A 14,460-nucleotide genomic window follows, 5' to 3' on the forward strand; every position below is an offset into this window, starting at 1 on the left:
CTAATCTGAAAAAATAGAAATGCAGACAACAACAGAGATATAACCAAATTCTTTTTCACTTTTATGGCATCAAATGACTATGAATACACGAAGAGTGCTTGTTACTTTGGAAACAAACAATGTATCTAATTCTGGAAACTTTGGAAAGCACGTAAATAGGCCTTGATCGTAAATGGAACGCCCTCTTTGCGGCGATCCATTCCCTGACCTGCATACCCCTTGCAATTTGCTCTTCATCAACACCATAACATATCACCACCAGCTATCTAAACTCAGGATATACATGCGCTTCGCTGTCCCTATGTGGACAGCAGAAACAGAAACTTCTTAAGTTACAATAAATTGCAACGAATGATTGTGTCATCACCCTGCCGGTGCAGGAACCTTTTCGTTAAAAGACCCATTTTGTCATTTTGAAATATATGAGATGATTAGCGAGTTCTTTGCACTGGGAATTCTTTTCGACACAAACAATCTGGTAAGGGGTTCTCGTAAAATGGTTCTTCTGAACGAAACTTATCCTTCCCCCTAAGTCCTGGAAGGGGACCTCTTCTCTTCTGTGGGGAGCCTTGCCTGCGTAAATCACCACCACATACAGTTAAGAAAATACCCATCATGCAGTAAATTTGAGAAAAAATTTACTTGTGAATATGTTTTAATTCACAATAACCAGAAATGATATTGGTTGCGAAGGTGATTATCACAGAACTTCAAAGCTTTAGGTGAGAAATCACTTACCATTTCCTGTGCATTTGAACAACTATTTGATAAGGTTTTGCCTTCCTCAAGAGCTCCCTGCTCAAGTTGGTCAAACAGCGAAACAAGGGCTTTTCTGATAAACACACAGAAGCATAGAAACCAATTCAGTTTGCAGCATAGATGGTCAGAGAATGGTGTTTGGAGTAGTTCAAAACATATAATTCAAAAAAGAAATTGCCTTGCCTATCAGGAGATATTGTTTTCCTGTGTCCAAGAAAGCGACGGTGACCTTCAACTGTAGCTGCCATGTGTCCGGGGTATGTAGGTATAAATACATCACTTTCAACTGAAACAATGTAGTCAAGCGCAGCCATTTGAGATGCATGATTGGTAAAAGGTTCAAGCTCCTCAATTGATGCCAATGCTTCCTGAAAGTGAACCCCAGTAATGGTTAAACGAGCGTTACAATCCATGTGTTTAGATTTCAGACATCCCCGTCCACCCCCAGATATATTTGAAACAAAAAATTTTCAAGTACCCCCAAACCACCTCTTAAGATAAATTGCATAGAAAGATAGATGTTGATTTGGACTTCCTTGCGATCTTTTTCTTAGTTACATAACTAATTGGAGGCAATGGGCCCTTGACCTATTCTAGTTCTACACCCACCTGCTTTCTTCCATCTGTTAGCCAATCATACAGACCCATCACAGTAAAAATAAAAAAATAAAAAATCTCAAATGCTTCTTAGTTATAGATGAATAACCAGCACAACACACAGGAATGATCAATTAAGATTGTATATAAACTCAGCAAGACCACCACACACCACAATTTCTTTCTTTCAGAAACGTGGTTCCTGCCTTTGACGAACAAAAGATAGGTTTGAATTTTGAAAGGATAACGTCGAAACTTATAAATGACTTTCAGCTAAAATTTCCATCCCCGTCTATTGGTGATTGACAAGTACATTACTATCATCTGAGAGACTTGCTGGTCTGATGTCATTTTCTACATTTCTACAAGAAATTTATCAGTTGTGCATAGTAATCTACATGACTCTTAATTAATAATATATATATATATATTATCTCTGATAATCCGCACTGCATACATCAGCAGGTTTGCCACCATTGTTCACAACTCATAACCTTTTGATTGTATTAATGATGTACAGTCATAGAGAAATCTTTCTTCGTACCCAGATTTAAAAGAAACAAAACATATGGCCAGATGACAGTGAAATGCACAAGATAACATTCTGTCTGATATTATAATTTTGAGTGATGTGAGCCCCCAAGAAGAGTAGTAGTCCCATTAGTTCAAAATAGTAATAATGCATCTGGCCAACATATTGGATCAAATAATGTGCAGAGCTCCCTTGCTACAGCAGTCGTGATACTTTTCTATCTATAATCTATGCATATTTGAATGTCATATTATTCAATGTTAACTTCAAGGCCAACCACGGGCATTCCAAAAGTTTCATCATATTCCATTCAGAGCTCAGTTATTTAACAAAATGGAAAAGATCAATTATAAACATCAATTATACCTTGCTCTTCAGTATTGGAAAACGGGATAGTAGATCAGCCATACGAGAATCGCCATATCTTTCCAGCAGCAATGTAGATAGGTGTGTTTGGTGGGTATCCAAGAGCACTGAGAAAAATTCCAGTCTCCCAGAGAGTTAATGGGCAATACCCTCTGGATCTCTGTTCTATGGGATTAATTTCCTTATTTCTCCAGGTTTTTGTGTTCTCCCTACATGTTCCAAATAAAATAGGCATCACAAATGCTCAAGGATTAATCAACGTGACATAATTTATTGCAATATAAGCATTTCATACCGAATGATCCCTAGTTCATAAGCTTCAGATGGAGTTAAATCCTGCATGCATCCACTAAAGGCAAGCATGTCCTCAAATCGTAAATGAAGGGCAATATAGGGACCAAATGACCTCATCCGATCGACTAACAACTTCAACATTAACAAAACAAATAATTGTTTTTTTAATAGATGGAATAGGACTGAAAAAGTTACAATAGGCATTCCAGAAATCAAACAAGCATTTAGATCTAAGTATTTACTTTTCCCATGGCTTCAATTTCAGGTGTAAAACGCAGAGCTTCATAACAAGCACGACAGCGAAGTTTCTGTATATCTACAGGAAGGTTGTTGTTTACTAAGCGAGCATCAGCTTTGGAAGCTCGAATAACCTTCGAAAAAGGATAAATTGTTTAACAATATGATTTTATTAGTTCAAAAAAGAATATATAAAATACATTCCATAAACCAGAGTGTTCCAGAAAGCACACCTTGTATAATTCCCAGAGACTAGCTATCTCGTCTTGGTAATAATCCATACCGCCCCAGCTTCTGAAAAGCTTAAGTGCTCTGGGACCAGAAGCAAGTTCCTTAGGAAGCTTTCTTACAATTTTAACGTCATTAGCTAGAGCATTGATAAAATGATCTTCATCAAATACATTTGAGAAGTTGCTGCGCGACATACACATGAAAGAATTCTTGCATCAATGATATAAAAACAGAATTCTCATAGTGTAAAACAAGTGACAGTGTTACCTAGAGTCTTTCCAAAATGACCGTTGATCAAGTTCTGGAATTACAAGAGTGGCATTTATGATACGGGCTACAGCTTCCATGTCACATATCTGGAATTCATGGATGACACATTTCAGCTCCATTCAAAATTCAGATGATGATTCATAAAATTATCATGTACATAGAGCCAAGCAAAATATTCTATGGCTTTTGTGTCTACCATTGTGAAACAAACTAATCAGCCATCATATAATCAAGGCCAAACGGGGTACTAAATAGATTTGTAGCGTGATGTCACATAGCCTACCATGATGGTAAAAATTATGCAGTTCTACAGTTTTGATCACTTAAATCGTGCAGGTTTTTTAATATTACATAGGTACAGACCAAACCCCACAACATCTAGGCAGGCACAGCCTAGTCAAAATTGTGCACCCATGAACACCATTTACTTTAGTAACTATATAAATTGCAGCAATCAATTAATATGTGCAAATGCAACTAGATAAAATTAACGGGAGAGAACTCTCAAAGCTTAAATGCCGTATTTAGTAATGGAAAGAAAGAAGGATAAAGGCCTATCCCAAAACTTTATGCGGGAACAAATACAACTTGAGATCCCATATGTGACAGATTAGAATCAGATTATTGTTTCACAATAGTAATATGTGAGGGATTAGAATCAGACTATTCTTCCACAACCTATCAATGATAAATATAATATATAATATATATATATATATATATATAAACTCTCTTTATAATTACATTGGAGGGAATCAAACCCTGGATCTATCCATAATCCTAACCCATTAATCCACCTTCTCTCACGGTCTCACTGCTTGGGCTAACTTAAGGGCTTAACATACATGAACTTTTGCTAAACACATTTCAAAATCAAAATTTGGACAGGATCAAAATTCAACACAAGACATTTGAGAAAGAATGTTTACATACCCTTGCACGCATCTGATTGAGACCACCATTTGTGCGCACTTGAAAGTAGCCCCGTGACTCTGCAGGAGCTGAATAAACAACAGTACAATGGAAATTAGGAACACCAACGGTATGTCATTATATTATCACCACACAATAAAACACTACCAGCAACTTACGTGTATAGTTGGGACTTGGCTCTATACATTGCACAAAATCGGGACTCAGTGGAATCTTCCATAGGTTGTCATCCAATATCCAACTGGTATCATCCAACTGTCAAGTCTAAAGGAGTGAAAACATGAAAGATGCATAACTTTGTCGCATCAACAAATGTATCAACAAGATTCAGACCTATTGTGTTTCTTTTCTCATTTTCCTCCAAGGATAATGTGTTTCGTAGCATCTTATTCCGTTGAATCATAATAACGCCAACCATGAAGTTGATGCATTCAAATTCTTCTTCTTTAGTTTTCCTTGGTTGTCACAATATCAACATTCAAATGGAGTGCATAAAGAAATCATCAATCATATACGTAATTGGTCATTTTATACTTTTTCGGAAGCAAACAAACTGAAAAAGAACAAACCCAACAGTAATCAAATACTCATAGGTGCATACCTAGCACCAAACAGAAAAAAAAAAAAAAAAAAAAAGAAATCTACAGCATTTTTCATAATTAACAAACTCAACATTACTATCATCGAAAAGGCTAAAACCAAATTGTAAAAAATACAAAAGCTTCAAGAAAATAATCGAAAAATAGAATGATTTTACATTTGCATTTTCTGAAAAGAACAAACGAGTGAGAAAAGAGAGATGGGTCGGATTAGGGGATCACCGTGGGGAGCTTGACGGGGTCGGAGAAGTTGGGGTCTTTGGAGAAAGAGAAGAGAGCCACTAGCGCAATTGAGCATACGGCGCACGTTAGCACCTTCCTCACTGTCGCCAATGTTCTCCAGCTCCTCCTCTGCATCTGAGTATCTGAAGCTCACTCATCCAGAGGCCCCACCTGCAAATCCAGAGGACGGGAATGCGCGTAAAGATTGCGGCTTTGGGTTGTTGGTTTTGGTGGGTTCGCGGGTTTTGGCGCTGAGCTGAATCGGTTGGCCTGAACTCGGGCGTTTGTGATTGGATTTATGCCGCTTCGCGTGTGCCTTCTGGGTTTTTGCCGCTTTGCTTGGTATATATGAGGTATTAAACGTTTAACTTTCTATTTCGTTTCCGAGTTTTTGACGTTAACCTTTTATTTTCAATCAGCTTTAAAGATTTTATTTTCACCCTTTCATATTTATGTCTGAATTAGAACAGTGGTCCATGAATTTTGACCTGATTGGAATTTTGATATTGAATTAAAAATGAGTATTCATTTGACAACTTTAGCAATGATCATTTCGAATAACACAGTTAGAACTCTCATCCCTTATGCGACAGAAGTTCTAATGGTGTTACCCAAAAGAAACATCACTTCACAGTTTACATTGTGATAAATTCAAAGATCAATATTCACATATAATATTTAGTTTAAGGATCGAAAGTCCAAGGACCAATGCTTTAACGTTCTCTTATTTCTTTAACATTTCTCCTAATAAACTTAAAAACAAAATAGTCATCACATGTTTCAAACATAATATTAAGATGTAAGAAACTTGAGATACTGCTATTCTGCCCCCTCGGCATCCCAATTGTATGTCAGTGCATCTTGTGATGGGCTTCCACTAAGCTAAAAAGAGGAAATGTAAACGTAACAGAGAGAACAAACAAAATCCATAACTTATATTGCATCGATTATGACTATGAGTACATGGAAGAGTGCCTCTAACTTTTGGAAACAAACAATTTAACTATTTTCGTATCCCCCAATGAATCATTTTTCTCCATTTCTAGAAATGTAGAAATCAGGCCAACTTCGCAAAGCTCATAACAAATATTGCCTTGGTCATAAATGGAAGGCCACGTCCCCGGCATCTCGTTCCCTCACCTGCATACCCTACTCTAGCAGTTTGCTCTCCATCAACACTATGTTCTACCGCCCCCGTACCCACCAGCTACCTAAACTCAGGATATACACACGCTCTGCATCCCTGTGCGTACAAGTGCAACACCAATTTGTAAACCTACAAGAAATTGCAGAGAATGATCGTCTCACCAGCCTTCCAGCACAGGAATCTTTTCTCAAGAGTAACAATTTCACTATCAGAGACGATTAGAGAGTTGCTTGCATCGGAAATTCCTTCTTACACAAGCAATCTGGTAAAGGGTTCACATAAAAGGGTTCTTCTGAACGAAACCTTTCCGTGCCCTTAGTTCCTGAAATAGGACCCTTTCTCTTCCGCGCGGAGCCTTGCCTGTTGATCCAGATTCGAAGACGGTCAATTATGAAATAACCGGCTTACCAGCCATTCAATAAATTGAGAAAACAAGAAATTAATATTTGTGTACACAATGACCAGAAATGGTACTGGTTAATTTGGTTTGGCATTCTCAATGAACTTCAAAGTTTTTGGGGGAGAAATATCATACCGTTTCCTGTGCATTTCAATAACTCTATTTGATAGGTTTTTGCCCTCTTTCAGAGTTCCCTGCTCAAGTTTGTCAATCAGGCGAACAAGGGCTTTTCTGAACAGCACAGAAACAGATTCAATTTGCAGTTTTGTTTATGATCATAAAACTGTATCACAAGTGGTCAAATCTGCATAAAATTCAGAAAATAAATCGCCTTGCCTGTCAGGAGATATTGTTTTCCTGTGTCCAAGAAATCGACGATGACCTTCGACTGCTCTCGCCATGTTTCCAGAGTATGAAGGTATAAATACATCACTTTCAACTGAAACAATGTAGTCAAGCGCAGCCATTTGAGATGCATGATTGGTAAAAGGTTCAAGCTCCTCGGCAGATGCCAATGTTTCCTGAAATTGAAGACCAGTAAAATCCCCACGTTAATGAATTACGTAATCAGAACAGATTTTTTTTACGCAACCCAAAACCATCCTCTTACAATGGATGATTTGATTTTTCACGAGTTATCCAAATAAAACCTGGTGTATTTGATGTAAGGGCATCTCACCTTCTCTCCCTTAAAATAAAATATTACTATACCCATTAAAATATAGTAGCAGAAGAAAAATACCACGCAGTCTCGTCATCTGTTAGCTCAGTACCCATCACCAGCAACATGGTACATTAAATACCTCTTAGTAATAGATGAATGACAAGCATAACACACAGAGAAAAAGATTGAGAATCATAAACTCAGCTATACTTCAACCCATAAGAGTTTCTTTCAGTACATCCTTTCTTTGTAGTAATTTGTACCCGGATTTTTTGAATTAAAATATTTATGGTCAGATCACAGTGAAATACACATCAATTGGAAATTATAATTGTGAGTAAATTGAGCCCCAAGGAGAATTGCTCCAGTCGGTTTAAAATAGAACTAATGATGTGGCCAATATATTTGGTAATCATGTAAACCTTTCAGTAGTCCCGATAATTTTCCATCTACACTCTTTAATATGAATATCACATGTTCCATGTTCACTGAAGCCCAACCACGGACATTCCAAAAGTCTTATCATATTGACATATTCCACTTGGAGCTCAGTTAAATAGACAAAGCATAAAGCATCAATCATACCTTGCTCAGCAGTATTGGATAACGGGACCGCAGAGCAGCCATATGAGACTCGCCCCCATATATCTTCCCAGCAGCAAGATATATAGGTGTGTTCAAGGGGTACCCAAGAGAGGTGAGAAAAATTCCAACCTCCTTTGGTGTTAAAGGGCAATACCCTTTGGATCTCTGTTCTGTGGAATCAATTTCCTTCTCTTTCCAGTATGGGGTATTTTCTCTACAAGTTCCAGCTAAAAAAGTCAGGCATCACAAGAGCTAAATGACCATCCATAAATTGATTGAAATCGTGCATATAAGCATGTTATACCGAATTATCCTTAGTTCCTCAGCTTCATCTGGAGATAAATCTTGTGTGCATCCACTAAAGGCAAGCATGTCCTCCTCAAATCGTAAATGCAGAGCAATATAAGGACCAAACGACCTCATTCGATCAACTAACAACTACAACATTAATGAAACAAAATATTTGTTAAGTAGTCATGGAATAGGACTAAAATGTTACATAGGCAATCTAGAAATCAAACAAGCATTTAGATCTGACTATTTACTTTTCCCATTGCTTCAATTTGAGGTGCAAAACGTAGAGCTTCATAACAAGCACGACAGCGAAGCTTCTGTATATCTAGAGGTAGGTTGTTATTTGCCAAGCGAGAATCAGATTTGGCAGCTCGAATAACCTTGGAAAAAACCATGTGTATATCAAGATGATTAATTCAAAGGAAAAACAACACAAGAGATCACATAAACCACAAGGTTTCAGAAACCACACCTCGTATTCTTCCCAGAGGCCAGCTATCTCATCTTGGTAATAATCCATACCAGACCAGCTTCTAAAATGCTTAACCGCTCTTATACCAGTAGCTAGTTCCTTAGGAAGATTTTTTATAATTTTGACATCATTAGCTAAAGCATTGATAAAATGATCTTCATCGAAAACATCTGAGAAGTTGCTGCATACCAAAGATATGAAACAAATTCTTGCATCAGTGACATCAAAGCTAAGAATAAAAGAAAGAATAACTCAGAAATTAAATAAAAATATAGTGTTACCTAGAGTCATTCCAAAATGACCGTTTATCAAGTTCCGGAATTACAAGAGTAGCATTTATGATACGGGCTACTGCTACCATGTCACATATCTGAAATTCAAGAACGACACATATCAGCTCTGTGCAACAGTCAGATGATGATATTTATCATATAGTAGATAATATATATATATATATATATATATATAAAGTCATATATGTTTCTTTCATCGTGATTTGTGAAACACACCAATCAGCTAAGTAGATAGATAGAACAGTAGCATACTGTCTTGTCTTTGATACAACCATGATGGTAAAAATTGTGCATTTACAAAAATTCCTGCCACTTAAATTGTGCAGGTTTTCGACATGGTGACAGAACGAGTGCAGCACTTATCTGTCACATATGCCACTCTAAATGGAACTTAAGTTTCCAATTTTCCCTTCTTTTACAATCTATCAACGGACTAACAATATAAATAACTTCTTATTCCGCAATCAAAATTTGGAATGGATCAAAATTCAACACAAATATTCAGTTTTGTGATTAATCAACATAAATTTCATAAAGTGAGTAATTTAGGGAAGAGTATACAGACCCCAGCACGCATCTGGTTGAGCCCACCATTTGTATGAACTAGCAGGTAACCCCGTGACTCTGTAGGAGCTGAATAAACAACAGAAAATTGGAAATTAGCAACACCAAACAATATGTCATAGCTACTCAAAAGAACTGAATCAGAAGCTTACATGTATAATTGGGATTTGGCTCTACGCATGGCACAAAATCACGATTTGATGGACGTTTCCATAGCTTGTCAGTTTCCAAAATCCCACTTGAACCTTCCAACTGTCAATTCTAAAGAAGTGAAAACATGAAAGGTGCATAACTTTTTCACATCAATAAGTGTATCTAAATCTATAAGACTCGACCAAACTTCCAAGTGCTAACCAAAGGGTATATAACCTCTCTTTTTCTTTCCCCCTCCAAACAAAAATCAGCATCAACACATTATATCCTCGTTTCTCAGAATTATATTTCCTCAAATCCTAATTACACTTGAATTTGAAACTTTCAAAATTCTTCCCATATATCATCAATTAAATGGAGTACAAAAGGAAATCATCAACGATAAAAGTAATGATCAAAAGACAAAACCTTGCGAGAACTAGAAGGCAGAGGCGCTTTCAACAGATGAGGCGGAGCGATCTCCAGTGTCCAGCTCTGCTCGGCATTCAGCTTCTGGTATTTAATATCATGTTGCTACACAATCAGTAAACAAAAAGAAAAAGCACACAACACACAAATTCAGATCAACCAACGAAATATTTCTCAAAAACAAAACGGAAATGCAACAAAGACTCAATTCTGTTGTCCTGTTTAGAAACAACTTCAGTTTTGGTAGAAACTTCCCATATGGGGAGTCAGTCAAATCCCAGTCAATGAACATCCACACCTAATCCAATATAAATACCAAAACTAAACTAAAAACAAAACCCAACTCAGATAACGAGTCAAAGATCCATAAATACATACACAAACATACCCTCTTTGTATAATTAGCGACCACAACAGTACTTTTAGCGACGATCAAAACCCAAATCCCGCTGATTGGGAAAAGGGTGTGAAAAAAATCTTCAAAAAAAAATACAAAAAGCAGAAGAATTCGAAAGAAAAAGATAATAAAATCGAATGATTTACCGTGGGCAGCTTGAAGGGGTCAGAGAAGTCATGGACCTTTGAGGAAGGGAAGACCAGTACATGGACAGAGAAGAGAGCCACTAACGCTATTGAGCATATCGCGCACGTTAGCACCTTCCTCAGTGCGGACAATGCTGCCCACCTCTTCTTCTGCATCTGGGTATCTGAAACTCCTCACTTGTTCAGAGCCATCGTCCAAAAATCCAAATGCGAATAAAGATTGAGTCTTTCGGTTGTGGGGCTTTGTGGGTTTTGTGGGCTTAGCTGAGGGCGGAGGTTAGGCAGAGGTCGGCGGTGCGGCTGAAGTCGGCCGGCCGGTTGTGGGGGTTGGGTTTTATGCTGTTTTGGCAGTGCGTTTATCTGGGTTTTTGCCGCTTTGCTTTCGGTTGGTAGTTTGGTCTGTTTCCTTGCAATGGCGATCGGTAGAGAAGACTCTTTAATTATTCGCTTATATAAAACCAAAAACTAGAAGAAGAATAGAAAAGACACAAAGAAAATGGCCATTTAATTACTTCGTTTTTTTTCTCAACCATTTTAATTACATTTTATAAAAAGGTATTATTTTCATTTCAAAAAAGATCTCTTTTACTTTTTCTTTTGTGTGTAAAAAATTAGATAGAGCTCACACATTATGTGTCTATGCGTCTGTAAATGTAAAAATAGTAAAAGGAAAAAAATATAGAAAAGAAAAGTTGGGGAAAATGTGAGAGATAAAATGTGTGTTATTATTATTTTTTTAAAATTCAATATATTATGACAACATCTGGATTTGGTTTGTGGGAAATAATATTACTGTCTATGATTTTATTTTGTTGTAAAAGATTAAATTGTCGTGTACTATGGTTTATTGATATTCTTTTTTACTTTTAAGAGAGAGATCATGATTGCTAGTCCATTACGGGGCTAAGTCTACCATTTACTCCTTAGTGTAGATAATATTTTTTGTTCAAAAATAAATAGCAAATTATCATTTCATTTTTTTTTTTTTTTTTTTTTACAAAAATGATTTTGTTAATAAGTAATTTAGATAAAGAAAAACTTCTAATGAGAGAAAAATGTTTTAATAATGTTTTTCCACTTATATCATAAACCCCACAAAAATTCTGAAATTAATTCCTTTTCATTTAGAAAAAAAAAATTATTTAAATTTAAATTTTTCTTGAGCGAAATTCAAACTTTTTCCTAACAAACAGAAGGAATTGTCAAATTCTAAGATCTGATAAAAGAGTGTTATCTTAACAATCAATTTGTTAGATTAGCCTCAAAACATTTAGATAAGTTATAGATGATGAATATGAGAAATAAGGAAAAGGAATAAGATAATAGTTAGTTTAATATTGTAGATAGTGGTACTTTTTTTTTTTTATTTGTAAGTGAGAGATTTTGAATTCGACTCACATAGATAGTCCTCTTCCCATTAAATGTAGAATGAAAAACAAGTATGATTTCAAACCACAAATGATGAAAAGTTAGTAAAATCTGTTTATAATTTCTCTTTCCCCAACAAGGATCATATATGTGCTTGGCCATTGTTTGTTTTGATTGTATGCAAAGTTCCGATTAGAAAAGTTCTACCTTGCCCTTTAAACTTTGGCAAAAGCTCAAACCCATGCCTTTTTTATTCTTTAGTATGAATATTTGTTTTGGAAAATGTTCACAGTTTTGTTTTTTCCTCACATGTTTTTACTTTTTCTTTGTCAAACATATATTTTTACTTAATCATATCGTTATTTTTATTTAATTTACTCAATTTGATAATTAGAAGTGAAGATGTTGCATCACTTATGAGCACTTGATGGGCTGCCAACAATTCATCAAATGATAATTAAACGAGTAAGAATTTTGGTGGGTAATACCATTTTTTTTAATAATACGTATCATTAAGTGGTTTGAAAAATTAGTGATTATACATATAGGAGTATAATAGATTTCTACAACAATTCAATTTATTTATATAAAATTCACATTACCGAGTTACGTGTTCATTGTAATTGATTCTTTATAATACACTTATGAGTAATATTATGAAAATTTTCTCAAAAATAAAACTCTTCATAAATTCTATGGCACGTCGCAATTTAACATTAATTTTTATACTAACATTATAAAATATTATATAAAACATGAAATAACAAAAAATTCATAAAAAGTTATACTTTTAAAAGAGTCTCGCTACCATTAAAGTCAATTACTTGTGAGTTTCCCAGGGTTGCAAAGTCTTCTACCGAGCTAATAAAGCTGCAGGAGTGGTGGAGGAAGTGAGGAAACAATGTGGGAATAGTGTGGATCTCAAGATGGAGTCAATAATAAGATGAGTTGCCTTGATGCCTTGATGGGTAGGAAGGCATGCATGTGCTCCTTCCAGTATTCTGTGTCATATCTCCTCTATAGTTGCGTGATTTACACTTTATTGGTGGTCTTAATTTTATCGGGTTAAATTTCTGACAAAATTTTATCAAAACTCAAATCAATGCACTATCCAGCTTCATGTTATCTTTCTCATCAATGAAAATCAAACAATTTACCTCAAAAACATATACAGTGTGACTTGATAGTTTTAACCAAAATTAGTAGCGGAAATTAAAAAGAAACATGAGAAATTCACTAAAATGAGAATTTTATAAGTTTTAATTGATGAAATAAACAATGGTAATATATCGGTTAAATATTGATAATACTATTCATTGAATATTGACATCATATCAACAAAATCCCAAAACATAGTCATTACATAATTGAGATTGTATTTTCATCACTTCAGTTAATTTCTAAATAAAAAATTGAAAAATATAATTTACATTAACTAAAGTGAGTTTTCGCCAATAAATTTGGGTCTCTGACATCAAAACTGCAAACAAGAGCGATCCAAAAAATTTCACATAGATTGACTTCTTTCTTCGAGTATTATATGGTGGTTGCATGGCTGACTGGCGTTGTCTAGAGAAACGCTTAGTTGAAGTTACTCAAAGTTGGCGCCCAAATTATTTTTTCTTTTAAAAAACGTGCAATGGAAGAGCCCACCCTAACTTAAGGATTGTTGAGTAGGAATGGCAATTTAATTTGTCAAACTCAATCCCCGTAAGAAACCGATCCCAATGGCAGTTTTAGGGACTAAATTTTGGATATGTTATGGTTATGGATAAACATTGAGTAAATTGTTTGGTTTCGATTTGGTTATGGTTATTGGGGGATTTGCCCGGAACTCGTACACAAAACCGCCCCGTTTTCATTTTTTAACAAAAAATTGAAATATTTAGTCTCTTGTTAAGGGAGTTATCAATAACCATGCATTATTATATATGGAAGTCCATGCCAGTAGTTATATGCATTATATCATTAATAGTGTAAATTATATGCTTTATATACCTCCAAACCCGATCCGTCCGGTTGTCATCACTAATTCCCTATGTTGTACCCTTGAATGCAAGGTAAAAATCCATGGAGAAATATTTTGGATATTGTCTATAAATTTAAATATAGAACATAACAAAAAAGATAAATCAGTACTGTAGAATTACTTCCCTCATTTTATTTGTAATTATATTCGAAAATAATTGTGTTTATGAACATAATGTTGAAAATTATATATTATAATATGAAATATTGTAATATATAATTTTAATAATTGAATGAAAAATAATGTTAACCAATTTCTTAGAAAGGTTAAGTTGTTTAGGTGATTTCCCTTGATAAATGATGTATACTTATAGATGAAAAGTTACATCTCTTTAAGAAGTAGAAATTGGATTCTATATAAACCCATGAAACCATTGGTATTAAATATAGAAAATTATAATTAGTTTTTACTCTGGAGAAATACGGTTTCCCCACTTTGTTTCTCTCATGCTTTGTGAGTCAAATTCCAAGTTGTGTCTTGAGAGTACGGAATATATAAAG

The 14,460-nt window shown here is 35.2% G+C and overlaps 1 protein-coding gene and 1 pseudogene across 2 annotated transcripts; both read right to left on the reverse strand.

Moving 5' to 3' along the window:
• Window positions 1-38: 38 nt before the first annotated feature.
• On the reverse strand, window positions 39-5,668 carry LOC103962174 (annotated as a pseudogene).
• A 289-nt stretch (window positions 5,669-5,957) lies between these two features.
• LOC103962163 (O-fucosyltransferase 7-like) lies at window positions 5,958-11,000 on the reverse strand. 2 transcript variants are annotated; one of them, XM_048583101.1, is made up of 12 exons: window positions 10,564-11,000; window positions 10,021-10,104; window positions 9,612-9,711; window positions 9,461-9,528; window positions 8,884-8,972; window positions 8,603-8,783; window positions 8,382-8,510; window positions 8,141-8,274; window positions 7,837-8,050; window positions 6,924-7,108; window positions 6,723-6,818; window positions 5,958-6,547 (listed from the first exon to the last, which is right to left on the reverse strand). In XM_048583101.1, the coding sequence occupies exons 1-12, from the start codon at window positions 10,717-10,719 to the stop codon at window positions 6,406-6,408; spliced, it is 1,578 nt and encodes a 525-aa protein (XP_048439058.1). In that variant the 5' UTR covers window positions 10,720-11,000; the 3' UTR covers window positions 5,958-6,405. The 2 variants fall into 2 exon arrangements, with proteins under 2 accessions (XP_048439058.1, XP_048439057.1); XM_048583100.1 differs by having other exon boundaries at window positions 10,021-10,125.
• Between the last annotated feature and the right edge of the window lie 3,460 nt (window positions 11,001-14,460).

Source organism: the organism of the source record quoted next, unplaced genomic scaffold, assembly GCF_019419815.1.
Source record: "Pyrus x bretschneideri cultivar Hongxiangsu unplaced genomic scaffold, Pyrus_bretschneideri_v1 Contig2, whole genome shotgun sequence".
In the NCBI taxonomy this organism is placed as follows: Eukaryota; Viridiplantae; Streptophyta; class Magnoliopsida; order Rosales; family Rosaceae; genus Pyrus; species Pyrus x bretschneideri.

What these genes read in the sequence shown, in the direction of transcription:
- LOC103962163 (XM_048583100.1), bottom strand. Translation starts at nt 10,719, where the DNA reads ATGCAGAAGAAGAGGTGGGCAGCATTGTCCGCACTGAGGAAGGTGCTA. An exon ending in TGCCTTCTAGTTCTCGCAAG is followed by an intron (nt 9,712 to 10,020) that starts GTTTTGTCTTTT and finishes TAGAATTGACAG; the next exon opens with TTGGAAGGTTCAAGTGGGAT. An exon ending in GCCAAATCCCAATTATACAT is followed by an intron (nt 9,529 to 9,611) that starts GTAAGCTTCTGA and finishes TTGTTTATTCAG; the next exon opens with CTCCTACAGAGTCACGGGGT.